Genomic DNA, 17,541 nt, shown 5'->3' on the forward strand with positions numbered 1-17,541 from the left:
GCTTAATTTTTTCATTTTTGTAGTTACGTACAGTAGTATAAAGAAAGCAATGGAGGATCTGGAACAGACTAATATTCTCAGAATTAAAGGAAGTAGTTTGAAGCCGAATATTTTGCTTCCCGCCGTTAAAGCCATCGAATTATATTCCACGGTTGCTGAGATCGACTTTTCCGGACATCAGCTTGGCGACGAAAACTTTCAGGTATGTGTACCTTTATCATTGCTGTTGTTTTCCTCTTTTTCTTCAACCTTTTCTATGTGTTACATTACATGTATGGTATGCACTATGTGGATGGTAATTGTCAGGTGTCTGTTGTTATAATTACTGTTGTTGTCACCTTCAGTTTTTTCATGGGCTTTGTTGATAGCATTTACTATGTGAATGGTAATTTCCAGGTATGTACTTTTATCATTACTGTTGTTTTCCTCTTTTTCTTCAACTTTTTCTATGCGTTACAATACATGTATGGTATGCACTATGTGGATGGTAATTGTCAGGTGTCTGTTTTTATCATTACTGTTGTTGTCTCATTCAGTTTTTTCATGGGATCAGTTTTTTTCATGGGCTTTGTTGATAGTATGTACTATGTGAATGGTAATTTTCAGGTAACCCCCTAAAAAAATATTTGTCCGACTCGTAAAAACGTGACAAAAATGGGTATAAAACAATTTTGGATGCGTTATTTTGTGACCTCCCAACCCCCCCCCCCCCGAAATCTTTACCTTTATCATTACTGTTGTTTTCCCCTTTTTCTTCAACCTTTTCTATGCGTTACACTACATGTATGGTATGCACTATGTGGATGGTAATTGTCAAGTGTCTGTTTTTATAATTACTGTTGTTTCCTCCTTCAGTTTTTTCATGGGATTTGTTGATAGTATGTACTATGTGAATTGTAATTTCCAGGTATGTACCTTTATCATTACTGTTGTTTTCCCCTTTTTCTTCAACCTTTTCTATGCGTTACATTGCATGTATGGTATGCACTATGTGGATGGTAATTTCCAGGTGTCTGTTTTTATCAATACTGTTGTTTCCTCCTTCAGTTTTTTTCATGGGCTTTGTTGATAGTATGTACTATGTGAATGGTAATTTTCAGGTAACCCCCTAAAAAAATATTTGTCCGACTCGTAAAAACGTGACAAAAATGGGTATAAAACAATTTTGGATGCGTTATTTTGTGACCTCCCAACCCCCCCCCCCCCCCGAAATCTTTACCTTTATCATTACTTTTGTTTTCCCCTTTTTCTTCAACCTTTTCTATGCGTTACATTTCATGTATGGTATACACTATGTGGATGGTAATTGTCAAGTGTCTGTTTTTATCATTACTGTAGTTGTAACATTCAGTTTTTTCATGGGCTTTGTTGATAGTATGTACTATGTGAATGGTAATTTTCAGGTATGTACCTTTATCATTACAGTTGTTTTCCCATTTTTCTTCAACCTTTTCTATGCGTTACATTACATGTATGGTATGCACAATGTGGATGGTAATTGTCAGGTGTCTGTTTTTATCATTATTGTTGTTTCCTCCTTCAGTTTTTTCATGGGCTTTGTTGATAGTATGTACTATGTGAATGGTAACTTTCAGGTATGTGTACCTTTATCATTGCTGTTGTTTTCCTCTTTTTCTTCAACCTTTTCTATGTGTTACATTACATGTATGGTATGCACTATGTGGATGGTAATTGTCAGGTGTCTGTTTTTATTATTACTGTTGTTTACTCCTTCAGTTTCTTCATGGGCTTTGTTGATAGCATGTACTATGTGAATGGTAATTTTCAGGTATGTACCTTTATCATTACTGTTGTTTTCCCCTTTTTATTCAACTTTTTCTATGAGTTACATTACATGTATGGTATGCACTATGTGGATGGTAATTGTCAGGTGTCTGTTTTTATTATTACTGTTGTTTACTCCTTCAGTATTTTCATGGGCTTTGTTGATAGTATGTACTATGTGAATGGTAATTTCCAGGTATGTACCTTTATCATTACTGTTGTTTTCACCTTTTTCTTCAACCTTTTCTATGCGTTACATTACATGTATGGTATGCACTATGTGGATGGTAATTGTCAGGTGTCTGTTGTTATCATTACTGTTGTTGCCTCCTTCAGTTTTTTCATGGGCTTTGTTGATAGTATGTACTATGTGAATGGTAATTTTCAGGTATGTACTTTTATCATTACTGTTGTTTTCCCCTTTTTCTTCAACCTTTTCTATGCGTTACATTGCATGTATGGTATTCACTATGTGGATGGTAATTGTCAGGTGTCTGTTTTTATCATTACTGTTGTTTTCACCTTCAGTTTTTTCATGGGCTTTGTTGATAGTATGTACTATGTGAATGGTAATTTTCAGGTACGTACCTTTGTCATTACTGGTGTTTTCCCCTTTTTCTTCAACCTTTTCTATGCGTTACATTACATGTATGGTATGCACTATGTGGATGGTAATTGTCAGGTGTCTGTTTTTATCATTACTGTTGTTTTCTCATTCAGTTTTTTCATGGGCTTTGTTGATAGTATTTACTATGTGAATGGTAATTTTCAGGTATGTACCTTTATCATTGCTGTTGTTTTCTCCTTTTTTTTCAACCTTATCTATACGTTACATTACATGAATGGTATGCACTATGTGGATGGTAATTGTCAGGTGTCTGTTGTTATCGTTACTGTTGTTTCCTCCTTCAGTTTTTTCATGGGCTTTGTTGAAAGTATGTACTATGTGAATGGTAATTCTCAGGTACATTTGTTTATCACTAACATTGACTTCTTCATTTTCAATATTTTCATGGATTGCGGTGGTGGCATCTACGAAAATAAATTTTCCAACATAATTAGTATAATTGAAAGCATGTAAAATATTGGCAACAACATCAAGCTGTTTTCATTGCAGAAGCTGATACATACTATCCCTAGTAGCGACAGACACACCAGAATCTAGAAAGTGAAAGTTTAGATCATTGTTGTTGGACTCAATGTGGTCCAAGCTATATCGGTCTGCCCAAAAACAAGTTTCGACCTTATATTGACATCGCATTTAAGTTGGATGCAATAAAGCGATAAGCACTCTTTACTGCAAGATCTTCTGATAAACTAATTCGTCGTGCCTTCCGAATGCAATCCTCTGCCAAAGGATTTTTTAATCTTTCCCAAAGACCTTTTTGATCTGAAGGATTTCAAAAACCAGAATCTATGCGAAGAGTATTCTCATCACAGAAGGCATTTTGGACAATCCAGATTCTTCTATGGCATCGAACCTCTGTTTATCGTCGAATCCAAGGCCATTAGCCAGGCTCTCTTTTTTGTATGTAGAATAAAAAAAATGTTATCAACTGTTTTCAGATCTTCAAAAAAGGGTGAATTCTTCACATGATACAGAAGCACTCGCAAATAGAAGCACTCGGGATGAGCCACAAAATGGACGTTGTGAATTCTCCTAATGACACGCAATTGACGGATTCTGTATTCCCATGTACCAGTTTTTCCATTCCGTTTATAGTGTTCAGGCATTTCCCAATGATATAGAAATTCCTGGTTTCTCTTGTGGACTTTCTATCAGCCCTAATAAATAACAATAACAGTTAAATTCCAAGGACAGAAATATAAACGGAAACCTTTTTGCATTTTATTATAATATCTGAACAAACATACGTTTATAATGAACAGTCGATTTCAGTCGACAGAAAAATTATTTTTGTAGGATATATAAACTGTGTCTCCACTCCATTGGTCTACATATGTTTTCTTTGTATATTTGATTTTTCGAAATTAAACTTAACTTTTTAGCTATTTTTTTCGTATGCGAATCGACGGTCTGCGTTGCGCAGGTACAGATTTCCTGATTCACTGCCTTCGGTCTTGAGTGCAATGTATGGTTGGGGGCATATCATCCGACGCTATAAACTTTGCTTCTTTTTGTGGTAACAATTTTCACTTATTTTATAAGTTCGTTGAAGAGACAAAATCTCAAACCATTGCTTTCAGAAGGAAAATTCTGGTGATGGATATCTAGAAGATCTTAATGGCAACACAAACAACGACAAGCAGATTTTAAGCATTGGCTTGATGCTGGATCCTTTCTTTCGTTATTTTAAATTGAACAGCCGCACCCCAGACTGGCACTAGAAAATTCGCGGATTCTTTTTAGTTATCATATATTGTTCAATTATTATTATTATATTTAGTTATATATATGTAAAAACGAATGTTTAGAAATTTTGTATCTTTTGCAAAAATTCGACATGCCCTAGGGATAAAGTCGACGAAAAAAAATTGCAATAACTGCCATGTCAGCTTTTAGTTTTCCCATTTTCCAGATTGTCAGTGGATTCCCCCTTCTTTTTTTAAAATTAATGAAATAGAACTTTCCGAAAAAGAACTTCTTTTTAGCAAAGTTAAAAGCCATAATCAACTTAAAATAGAAAAAGAATAGAAAACTAAAGTAAAAATATAGTCAAATAATAATTAAAACCCAAAACAACCAGAAATTACTATTAAAGAATAAATGAAACTCTAAACAAACAGAAATATAAATAAAGGACCATATCAAACATAAAGATAACAGATACTGATATGGATGAACAAATAAGTCTTAAAACGAATAAAAGTTAAATTCTATACTCAAGCCAAACCCAAAACTAACGAAAATTCCTATAAACAGGTGTTTGACTACTGCCTCATTCCCATCCGCTAACCGTAAAAGTTCTAAGGCCTATTGCGTCATGTAAGTTTTATTGTTTACTTATTAACTTCATTAACTTTATTTATTAACTTTACTTATTTTGAAGAGTGTGCTTTAGAAAGCGTGCTCTGACAAAGAGTTTTGTATTAAGTGTTTGTAATTTCTGATGAGAGGGGTATAATAAGGAGGAAGTAAACAGAATTATGAAAGTTTACTCGCTTGTATTTTTGATAGTCTCGATAGTGAATTTCTTGAGAAGTAAAAGGGGAAGCACTTAACAAATTTAGGAAAACATTTTAAACCCCTTTATAAGAAAGGTGATAAGAGTGATTGTGGTAATTATAGGGGCATTAGCTTGGTTTCTATAAGAAGAAAATTACTTAGTATGATGATACTTTCTAGACTTAAAGATGCTGTAGATAAAGTTTTGAGGGAAGAACAGTATGGTTTTAGGAAACGAAGAGGATGTGTTGACCAAATTTTCACTCTTACATTAATAATTAAGAAGTGCCTGATTCATCAAACCCTCTCAGTTCTCAGTCTTATTGATTATGAGTCAGCGTTTTATTCAGCTGATAGAAGAGCTTTAAGAAAGGTCTTATCCTTGTATAGTATACCAGATAAATATATTAAAGTGATTTGCGCTATGTACGAGGATAATGTTGCTGTGGTTAAGGTTGGAAATGAGGGTAGTACTTGGTTTTGTATTAAATCAGGAGTTATGCAGAGTTGCGTCCTTTCCCCCATTCATAATGGATCGTTTTGATCGACTTTGTCCTACAGCCAAGTCAATGAGATAACCCGGAATCAATTTGGGAAGTAAAACTCTCTTAGATTTAGATAATGCGGATGGTTTAAGAATCCTAGATGAAAGTTTGAGCAAAATGAATGAGGTTTAAGAGGTTTAGCGAGCTCAGGCTGCTAGAATTGGTTTCAAAATTAGTTTTAAGAAGACGCTAAGGCTAAGAATAAGTGAAGATGAAAAGGTTACGTTGGGTAACGAAAAGATTGATCATGTGGACAGCTTCACATACCTTGGTAGTATTATTAGTAAAGATGGTGGGAGCAGTGAAGATGTTAAAAGTCGAATAGCCAAGGCTCAGGGTGTTTTTTCACAGTTAAAAAAAAAGTTTGGAAGAATAGGAAGATAAGTCTGCAAATCAAGATTAGAATACTGGAAGCTAGACATAGACATAGACATATTTTATTAAACTTACTCTTTTTAGCGCTAAAAGCACTACTACCGAGGGTTTTTACAAATACGACAAAGTTAAATAACAAATACAACAACAAAAAATGAATAAAACCATATTACTTTTCTTAGGATTTGTTGACCATGTCTGTAAAAAAGGGGACAAAGGAATGCTGGTAGCGAGTCGTACGGCACGTCACTGGGTTGTGCTTGTATTGTCTCCGGGTACAGGACGTAACGGGGGCTAGGGGGGGTAGAATCGTCCTGTGTTTGCTGCTACGGAGTAGGGATTGGCCGAACTGGCAAATCAGTCTCTGACGGCGTTTAAAAAGGAACTCGAGGCCAAGAACCTTAAGCGCATTGTCATAAGTAGTGAAGGCCTGACCCAGCATAATCTTACAAGTCAGTATTTCGATAGCTTCAATATCTCGACACATCCCAGCACTCAACTGTAAACTAGGGCCCCACACTGGGCACGCATATTCAATGATGGGTAGGATATAAGTCTTGAAGGCAAGCTTCACGCAATTCACACTGAACCCGAATCGCTTCAGGTTTAATCAGTGACTGCAGCACTGCATACTCTTTTCGCACAAGGTCACTTATGTGGTTGTTGAACTTGCATTCAACGGAGAACCCCCAAAATTCACTGCCAACTGTTTTAAACAAGGTAGGGGGCCCCTGAATGACCGATTTAAGTGGGTTGAAACACAACACCTTGCACTTCTGCTCATTCAGGGTAAGGCTAGCTTGCTTGCATTCATGCTGGAAAACCGTGGGTATACTAAGATCAAAAAGGGGGATCGCTCATTGGCCTTCTAGCAGTTATTTCATTAAGAATGACAGATCATGAACGAATTTGTATACGTCGTTGAAAGTACGCAGGATGAATTTAATCACAGCGAGGAAAATAATTCCGGCTAGATTAGTGGCCTGAGGGGCACCGCAAGGGATTGGGAGAAATGCATAATTTGAATCGTCTTCGCTAAGAGCGAAAACGCACTGTTCCCGCTGGGAAAGAAAATCAGCGACTAGACGCAGCGAGTCACCTTTGGCGCCCATTTTACTTAGGTTATTGAGAGCGATAATGTGTTTGATGAGATCGAAGACTTTTCTGTAATCAGCGAGGGCCAAGTCTACGAAGATTTTCCCTTTCTCGAGCCACGATAGAATGTCGTCATACAGACGCACTAAGTACACTGACGTGTTGGAGCCCCTGAGGCATCCGTACTGGAAAGGGTCTATATTTGGTTCTATATCACTCATCAGCAGTCTTGCAACAAAGGTCTCTTTTACCTTGGCCATGCAGGAAGTCAGCGAGATAGGCCTTAAGTCATCGCATGATTTTGGCGGGTATTTCTTCGGGATCACTTTGGTGTAAGATTTGTTCCAGGGGTTGACAGTGATGACAGTGGTCAAATATGGCTCTGAGGCATAGGCACTCCAAAAATTGGAAGAAAATTTATTAGATGTTTTCCAGAGAAATTGCTTATGGATTGTTCTGGGTACCCGGATTACTGACCATATTTCAAACAGTAAGCTGTACAGAAAATATGGTTCAATCCCACTTTCTTGGGCTATAATGAGAGAAAGGTTGAGATGGCATGGGCATGTTCTGTGGATGAAGGATGGTAGATTGCTCAAGATATTCTTTATTGGACAGCCGTCTAGGGCCAAACGAAAAGCAGGTCGCCTCCGAACGGGGTGCGAGAATGTCATAAGGAAATATATAAGGGAAATAGGAACTACTTAGAAGGGTTTAATAAGGGAGGCTTTGAATAGATTGTCATTGAGGAGAAGTGTGCATAGCTGTATTGGTATCAGGTGGCTTGTTACTGAAGTAAGATGTTAGTAGTAGTAATGCTAGTAGGTTTTGCATCAGGTCGAAGGGGAAAATAATTCGCCTGTAGCACTGATGTTTTCTAGAGGAAATTTCTGTCAGTACGAAAAAGAGAAAGGATTTTAATTTGCGATGAAAAGGGGGAAGGGATGATCCATTCATATTCCTTTCCGGCCATCCGTCAAGAGCCAAACAAAAGACTGCCTTGCGTGAGGTGGGAAGAGGTCGTAAGGGAGGATCTAAAAGAAGTTGGAACTTTCTGAGAGGGTGTAAAGAAGGAAGCTCTGAATAGACTGTAATCGGAGAGGAGCGTGCAAAGCTATGTTGGCCTCAGGGGGCTTGGTGCTGCAGTGAGTTGTTAGTGGTAGTAGTAGTAATGTTTCTATAGTAGTCTTAGATTCCTAAATATTGTTGAATTTCCACTCAAATATTACAAATTAACCAATGACTGTGCTAGAATTTTAAGCTGTCGTGGTCTCTGGAATAACAGTTTAAAATAGTTTCTGCAATAGAATTGTTAGCTTTTCTTTTTCCATGTCTGTAAATCCGAGTCATCATAAGAGATGCTCAAATCCACTCTTATTTTCTTCTAAATGCAGATAATACGAGTCTCTTTATCTTGTCACGACGTCACCACAGGTTCGATAAAACAACCCTGGAAAAAATACGTATTCTTCCTTAAAGTTGTTTCCTATTTAGATCGTTTTTGTGGCCAGAAATGTCAATGTGCCTGTTTTAAGAAAAAAAAGCTATGTAGATGGTTTCAACGCCAGGCCCGGCATGGCTACGTGGCAGGCTTGTATATATATTTATTTTCATTATTATTACTATTAATAGTCCTATATTCATGGTGCCAGGTACTTAAAAGTATCTGATATGCCTTTATTCAAAAACCTTTTTTGAAACCTCGAGGTTTTAAATGTCTTTTAAACTTTATTTTGAAGGAGTGAACAGTGGGGTTTGCAGGAATAACATCCCTAGGAAGATAGTTCCAAATAGAAGCGCAGCGCCGGATGAAGCTTTTCCTCAAGTCTCGGTTCTTGGTGTGTCCTCCTTTAGATAATTGGACCGAGCTGAGTGATGCGTCTGCCTTTTCGGTTGGACAAAGGGGAGAACAATGCGAGAGAGCTCTTTTTAGGCAGGCGAATTCATGCACTTGTAAAAAACTTTCATTGACACGTCATGTGTAGAGGCGCAGCCCGCTTTGTTTGCCCTATTTTGGATTTTCTGGAGTGGTGCTAACAGTATTTTTGTGACACAAGCATATAGCGGACATTCATATTCAGCTGTGGGTCTGATACAGGACTTGTAAAGTGGGGTAATCGAGCTGGATCGAAGATGTTTTTTGCAGCGAAGAGTAACTCCGCGTTTTCTTGCGCATGAGGTTCCCACCCGATCAAGGTGGTTATTCCAAGAGAGGTCGGTGAAGAAATGAATCCCCAGTAGACGAAGCTTGTCGACTCTCTTTACAGTTTCATTTTTGAAAATGAAACTGGGACGTTCACATGGCACCTTTGATCGGGTAATAAGAAGCTCCTTTGTTTTGATGCATTAAGTTGATCGTCCATGTATCAGACCACTTTTCGATTTTATAAAGACTCATCTGCTGGGAAGGGAGGTTCGTGTTGGGTCGTCGTGTTTTGGGATGGACTGAGTGTGCTATAGTATCGTCGGCAAAATGTTGGTGTCACCATAGGTTCGGTACAGCAATCCTGGGAAAAATACAAGTCTTTCCTTTGAATAGCAATCTTTTTAGATCTTTTTAGTTGCCAGAAATGTGTATTTGTTAGTTAAGAAAAAAACAACAATGTAGCCAATTTCGAAACCTGGCCCCTAACTTAGCATGTGGTAGGTTTGCATATATTGATTCTCGTTATAAGTAGCAACCTCCAAATGAGTCATATTTGTTTGCTACTCTTTCCTTGGGAAAATCGAGGGCTCCCCAGGGAGCACATATAACGTTGATGGTTCCCAATGACATCTAATAAACCGTTGTGTAATTTATGGCACCTTTGTAGGTTTCTAATGGGTTTCGCGGTATATTTTGTTAACGTCAAAGATCGTGAAGGCCTCGTTCTTCTAACGTAATATTTCCTTCTTCTTCACTTTCATTTTGACTCGTTTTGATTTTTGCTGTCCTTTGTCTTTAACAGTACAATTTTTTTTTCTTCACTCCTTTAATGACACGTTATGGTTACGTTACGGTTACGTAACGCAGTGTAACCGACACGTTATGGTTACGTTAACTATGGTTATGGTTTGATGAAAGGGGTTATATGAATACTCTGTAGATTGTGGTTCTTTTCGTCACTGCACAAGTTTTTTATGACAAGACCGTATTCAGGGGGTATGGGGTAAGACAGTACTGCAACAAATTTGTGATTTTCATTGTACGAGCTTTAAGTCTATTACTTGTATATTTTGACAAAATTTTTAGAATATATTCATTTATTTATCAAACAGAAATTTATTAAAAAAGCACTTCAACATAGGTTCTCCCATAAGGATCCATAATCAGGAAAGCTGGGGAGAAAAAAAAAGCACAAAAAAAAATCTTCCACCTCAACAATCCCGAAAATCACAAGCTAGGCAGTGGAATAGTACAAGATTTCAAGCCAAGCAACCAAAACAACTGATGTAACCCTCAAATTGAATAAAAACCTTTTGACACAATATCGATTGTCGCAAAATTCGTAATGAATTTCTCAGGTTGAGAAATTATGTAATAAATTGAGTTATGAAATGAAATGATTTAGATGAAATAGATGATTTAGAATTATGGATGAAATGAATTATGTAAGTGTGTTGCATTAAAACTTGATTATTTTATGTATATCTCATTACCAAAACGTTTTTTCATATTTTTTTAGGCCAGAAAGGTATAAATATATATATATATATATATATATATATATATATATATATATATATATATATATATATATATATATATATATATATATATATATATATATATATAGTTTATATAGTTTATATAAATATATATATTTATATTTATGTATAGTTTTCACTGGCTAACAAAATCCTCGTTTTTTCACCCTTTTTGATTTTATTTTTCATTTTGTTACTTTCTCTCCTCTCTGAGTTTCATTTGTCATATATATATATATATATATATATATATATATATATATATATATATATATATATATATATATATATATATATATATATATATATATATATATATATATATATATATATATATATATATATATATATATATATATATATATATATATATATATATATATATGTATATTTATTAATAAAAACTTAAGTTTTTAAAAAAAAGTAAAGAACTCCATTAAACCAAAAATGAGCAAAAATAAAATCAAATAATCTACCAAGCGTGAAACTACCACAAATCAGCATCGATAATTAAATAAAACCCAAAACGAACAGAAATTACAGTAAATAACCGAGTCAAATTCAAAACGAGCAAAAATTAACATGAGTAGGGCTCCAAACCCCTATGCCTTCCCAAGGCCAGAACATTGATTGAGCCCTTTTCGAAGTTTCTACAACAACTTCGTCGATACAAAGTGCCCTGCTCTGAAGGAAAAAAAATATGAAATAACACATTGTGCCAACATCGTTATTATATGCCCCCTGGGCATAACTTAAAACCCTTGCCCTGAGGCCTGTGGGGGAGTGCCCTCCTCAAAAACATAATTGCTATCTGGAAATCAACTACGCTGAACAAAATGGCTATCTCACATTTTTATTGGATGTGTTTGGGGAAATGGCGGTCGTGGAAGGGGTGTTAGTTGCCTTCCAGTCACTTTCGAATATTCAAAAGGGCACTAGCCGTTCCAATTTCCAATCGAATGAGCCCTTTTCCAAGTTTCTACGACAACTCCTTACGAAGTGCCCTGTTATTTAAGAAAACAGAAAATAAATAATACGTTGTGCCAACATCGTTATTTATTTAGGCAGCGCTATTGCGCTGCCTGTGATATAAATATATATATATATATATATATATATATATATATATATATATATATATATATATATATATATATATATATATATATATATATATATATATATATATATATATATATATATATTGCTGGGCCCCGGCATTTGGCACACGGCAGGCTTCTATATATGGATGCTCATTGTCGCTTGTCTTTTAAAAACAGACAATTTGAGCCTTCTCTTGATGACATGATGTCCAAATGGGCTCTTGTGTTTTATCGCCCGACCTTTGTTTCTTTTAATTCCTCATCATTTTCAATTTGATTGGTTCATTTGACCTCCGCTTGTCTTTCGTCATTATGAAATACATATCACTGAACCTTTGTTTTTTTTAACAAAGGTATGGTAGGCGTTGATGTCCTTATCCATGTCAAAATCCCAAACCCAATCATCCTCACCATGATTTTCAATTTTGTCACGTTTTGATTCTTGTTGCCAGGCTGGTCTGCATTTCTATTTTTGAATTGTTCACATGCTCGGTGTCGCATGTTTTCTAACCGCGTTTGTCTTTGCTTTTCATTTTCATTTTTAACTTGCTCCAAAGTATTATGACTGTATATTTCTTTTTTTTTCATTTTCGTTTATCATCACTTTAGACTTTTTTATAACGCATGCGTCATAAATACAAAAAGACACTTTCACTCCTGGGGGGGGGGATTTGTTTTTTCTGAAATTTACTTACAAATATGACTTGAATCTTATGATTTTCCTTTTCAGTCATATGTTTTTTGTGCATCATAGGCACTAAAAACGATAAAACCACCACGGTGGCAAATATGACGTATGTATGCTCTTGAAATGTATTCATAAATATAACGTCATTCGCATGAATTTTTTTCTTCCAAAATTAAGGCTCTAAACGAATTTTCTCAAACTTCTGACCTATATAGATCGTTCTGTTTTTTTAGGCCAGAAAATCCCTGGATACCAACTTTTCCGAAAAAAATATGGAGCCGTTTTCGAGAAAAAACTCATGGATAAATAAAGACATAAATATATACACAATTAGTGTTTGTTTTGATAAATAGTATTTATGCAAGATATTTAGTAGCTAAACTGCCGTTTGTAGTAATTTCTGTTCTTTTTTTCTGTAAAGGGACTTTCTGTTAAGTTCTTCAATTTCGATGTCTATAAATGTTTCTTTCCTTTGTTCTCCAAAAACAAATCAATTACAATTATAATTTCAGTAATAAGTATTTACAAAAGAAACTATTAAAAAAAGGAGTTCCATCTAAACTATGAACTAAGGAGGTGTGAAGTGGAGGCCATGGATAAAATTGCCGAGGATCTGTAAGATGCAGCTAGACGGCATAATAGTAAAATATTGTACTGGCACGTTAACAAATTGAGAGGGAGTTGTCAATCTGGACTTGTCCCAGTTAAAGATAGGAATGGGGTTGCAATTAGCGATAAGGAAAAAACTAAAGAGAGATGGGCCGAACATTTTGAGAACTTGCTTAACCGAGATAGAGTTGCAGGAAAAAATATAGAGGAAAATGAAAAAGTTTGTGATACCTTGGATGTGAAGGAAGATTTGTTTTGGGAGGAGGAAATAGCAACAGTACTAAAAGGATTAAAGAATAATAAGGCTCCAGGTGCTGATCGGGTAGTAAATGAGTTTCTTAAATATGGTGGCTCTGAGGTTAGAAATAAGTTACTGAAGATTATGAATATGATCTTTGAAAAAGGGGAAGTTCCTACCAATTTTAGGAAAACCTTAATTAAGCCACTTTAAAAGAAAGGTGATAAAAGTGAGTGTGGTAAATATCAAGGCATTAGTCTGGTCTCTGTAGGTAGCGAATTACTTAGTAATATGATACTTTTTAGACTGAGAGATGCCGTAGACAAAGTTTTAAGAGAAGAGTGGTGCGGTTTTAGGATAGGTAGAGGATGTGTCGTCCAAATTTTCACTCATAGGCTAATAATTGAGAAGTGCCTGAGTTTTCAAACACCTTTGATCCTCAGTTTTATAGATGATGAACAAGGGTTTGATTCAGCTGATAGAAGAGCTTTAGTAAAGGTTTTATCCTTGTGTGGTATACCAGAAAAATACATTAAAGTGATTAGTGCTATTTACTAGAATAACACTGCAGCGGTTAAGGTAGGAAATCAGGTTAGTAGCTGGTTTTGTATTAAATCAGGAGTTAAGCAGGATTGTGTTCTATCCCTCTTTATATGGATTATTTTGATGGACTTTGTTCTAAGGAGCACAGAAAAGGCAATGCGAGACCACGGAATCAAATGGGGAGGGAAAAGTCTCCTGGACTTGGATTATACTGATGATTTAAGCATCCTAGATGAAAGTGTGAGCAAAATAAATGAAGTTTTGGAGGTTTTGCGAGTTCAGGGTGCTAGAATTGGTCTGAAAATTAATGTAAGGAAGACTAAGTCACTAAGGCTAGGAATAAGTGAAGATGAAATGGTAACGTTGGGCAATGAAAAGATTGATCAGGTGGGCAGCTTCACTTACCTTTGTAGTATTATTAGTAAAGATGGTGGGAGCAGTGAAGATGTTAAAAATAGAATAGCCAAGGCTCAGGGTGTTTTTTCACAGTTAAAAAAAGTCGGGAAGAATAGGAAGATAATTCTGCAAACCAAAATTAGAATATTAGAAGCTACAGTGATGACAGTGGTCAAATATGGCTCTGAAGCATGGACGCTCCAAAAAGCGGATGAAGATTTGCTAGATGTTTTCCAGAGAAATTGCTTAAGGATTGTTCTGGGTACCCGGCTGACTAACTGTATTTCAAACAATAGGCTATAAGAAAAATGTGGTTCAATACAGCTCCCTAGGGCTATAATGAAAGAAAGGTTGAGGTGGTTAGGGCACGTTGTGCCGATGAAGGATGACAGATTGCCGAAGATTGTTCTTTTCGGCCAACCATCTAGGGCTAAACGGAAAGCTGGTTGTCCCCGTCTGGGTTGGGAGGACGTCATAAAGAAAGATTTAAAGGAAATGGGAACTTTGTGGGCGGGTTTAAAAAGGGAGGCTTTGAATAGATTGTGGTGGAGGAGGAGCGTGCGTAGCTGTGTTGGCCTCAGGCGGCTTGGTGCTGCGGTGAGTTGTTAGTAGTAGTAGTAGTAGTATTTAAACAACATTGTCGAACTTTTTACTATCTGTGGACATAATTGAAAAGTGAAGCTTTAACCCAGCAAATAATGATTCTTCCAATTAGCATAAAGTCTTAAAATAATAATAAAAATAGTTACGCTTATGCGAGTGTAGTGGAAGGAACCGGACTACAAAGTCATGGTTCCCAGGTTCAATCCCGCACGGTATAAGGGAACTATGCCGCAGTGCTTGTATGAGTTTAAAATGATTTTTTAATTCATTTCAAGGCATAATACTATTATATAGTTTTAGGCGATAACTCGATTAAACGATATATCGATATTTTTACTTTTGATATTCGATGTATCGATTTCGATATTTCTGATCAGTTATTTTCTCAGATTAACTTTCGCTTTGGCAAAATCCAATGACAAAATTCGTATTTAAAGAGTTTTTTCTCCAAATTTTGGATAAAATACAAAAAAAAAACTTTTATTAGATATACGGATATTAGAAAAAAACATGATTTGGAATTACTCGGGCTCAGGGTAAAGAAAAATAAGCTACTGGCTATTTTTGGCTATTCAATCAGCAACTTAACAATATTTTTCCCTGACAATTGGTTCAGCCTTCCAGTAATTAAATTAAAAATCGTTTTGTTGTTTTTTTTTCAACTGAAAGTAAGGACCAACGCTAAAACTTAAAATAACAGAAATTGTGTCGTATATGAGAGGGATAATCCCTCGTTAATACCTTGCTCTTCAAGCCAAAGTTTCTTTTTGTATTTTAACAATGTCCTTAGTCTGATTAGACTACTCTTGTGTTTCAAGAGTTGTTCTTAAATAATTCGGACAAAAAGTTAAAATTAGCGTAAACAGCGGGGTATTGAGGAGGGGGATTTGCCCTCATATACGGGATAATTTCTGTTTGTTTTGAGTTTTAATATTGCTCCTTACTTTTTGTGGAAAAAAACAGTTTTTTTTAATTTCTGATTGTTTCTAAAATAGTGCCAGAAAATCCACCTTTTCGCTTCTTGGAAAATCCACCCCAAGAACATTCCACCTTGGAAAGTTCCTTCCACGTAAGATCTCCCATCCCCAGACAATTCCATCCCTACTGAAAATCCCCCCCCCCCCAAAAAAAAAAAACTTCTTGTGGACAATTCCGCCTGGAAAATTATTTTTAAGCCTACAGTTGAAAAAAAGACACGTTTGAAAAAAGACGTGTTCTTCTTTTAGTTTCTAATTGTTTTTCAAATTATACTGGAAATCCTCCCTCCGCAGAAAATTTTCCTTGAAATTCTCCCCTCACTATGTCTCAATGGAAACTTTGTCCCACGTGAGATTCCCCACATGGAGAATCTCTCCCGCAAAAAAATCCCCCAAAGGAAAAATCCGCCAGACAATCTCAATTCCTTTGAAAATTTTCCCTGGGCAATTTTTCCGGAATGTCTCCACATAAAATTGAACTGCTAAAGAGAAAGTAAATAAAAAAAAGAATTATAGTAAATTCCCCCAATCCTGTGTATAGTTTCCCTTTTAAAGTTCTTCCCCAGAAACTTCCCTCGCGACGGAAATTCTTCCATTAGAAAATCTTCCCACAGTAAGTTCCCCCCCCCCCAAATAAAGTTCATTCTCCCCTAAAAATATCTGTTTACTTCGCAATAAAATATAGTACACGTATAAACACTGAACAAATTTCATTACTTACAACCCTTTCTTCAGGGACCTACAGGGTAATGTCATGCCCAGAGGCATGATACTACATTTTTCAACTATGCTGATCAAAATAAGTATCTCAAAGCTTTTCTCACATGACTTTGAGAAAAAAGGAGCATGGGAGGGAGAGGGGGAATCCAGTTGCCCTCTAATCGTCTGGTCACAAAACTGGGAACTAGAACTGTAATTTATGTTCGAACGAGCCCTCTCCCGATCTTATATGACCATTGGTTTTGATACGATCACCCTGGCAAAGAAAAAACACACAGACACAAAGAAAAACACATCCTGGATACATCATTTGTTGTTGTATTGACGAATCACTTCTACACAGAAATTCGAATTCGAATCTTTATTCCACTTTAAAATTATCAGCGTTGAGTCTTAACATTGCTTGTTTCCTGTTCATCTCTGAAACAGCTAGCTTATCTAATGACGATTTGTTACTTTAGAGAAAGCTCGTCTAGAAAGGGATTGCTTTCCATATGCTTATGAGTTTTCTTTATAGGCTCTTGTATCTGCATTTCAAAATATGCCAAACTTGAGACGTCTCAACTTTAAATCTTCGGGTCTCACTGTTGTTGGCCTGAAATTTTTTGCCACACACCTCCAACAGTCGTCGCTCAGCGCAGTTCCTTTGCTACAAGTAAGTTTTTTTCGTTTAATTTTCAAGCCAATTTTTCTTATAGGCTACTAACTACACTTCGGAGTCGTGTACATACGCAGGTTTCTTGCGGGAAGGAATATAAAAAAAAGTGTGTTATATGATCGGTACAGAAACTTTTTGTAAGACTTGTAAAAATCCGGAAGTTTAGGGATTTTTTTTTCTCTTCAATTTTATTATTGAGATATTGTACAATACGTATGTTGCTAACCCTCGAAAGGAAAGGGTGAGTTGGTCATAGGGTTTGATGGTTAATCGAGGCATAAGATAAGGTGATGGTGGTAAAAACCGCAGTCATAAGCAGGGGGGGGCTTAATGGTTGGTAACAGAGTGCAATGTCCATGGAGTATAATACTGCCATAAAAGTATGTTTTTAG

General features: G+C 36.0%; 1 protein-coding gene across 2 annotated transcripts in view; it reads left to right on the top strand.

Annotated features, from left to right (window-relative positions):
- Window positions 1-17,541, top strand: part of LOC148956066 (tonsoku-like protein) — a 252,279-nt gene that overhangs the window by 160,318 nt on the left and 74,420 nt on the right. For both annotated transcript variants that reach the window (XM_089092042.1, XM_089092127.1), the window contains 2 exons: window positions 24-202; window positions 17,009-17,146. In XM_089092042.1, coding sequence (XP_088948168.1) covers window positions 24-202; window positions 17,009-17,146 — 317 coding nt within the window. The remainder of the gene's footprint in view (window positions 1-23; window positions 203-17,008; window positions 17,147-17,541) is intronic.

Source organism: Artemia sp. Qi Xiang Cuo, chromosome 1 (genome assembly GCF_049724085.1).
Source record: "Artemia sp. Qi Xiang Cuo chromosome 1, ASM4972408v1, whole genome shotgun sequence".
In the NCBI taxonomy this organism is placed as follows: domain Eukaryota; kingdom Metazoa; phylum Arthropoda; class Branchiopoda; order Anostraca; family Artemiidae; genus Artemia; species Artemia sp. Qi Xiang Cuo.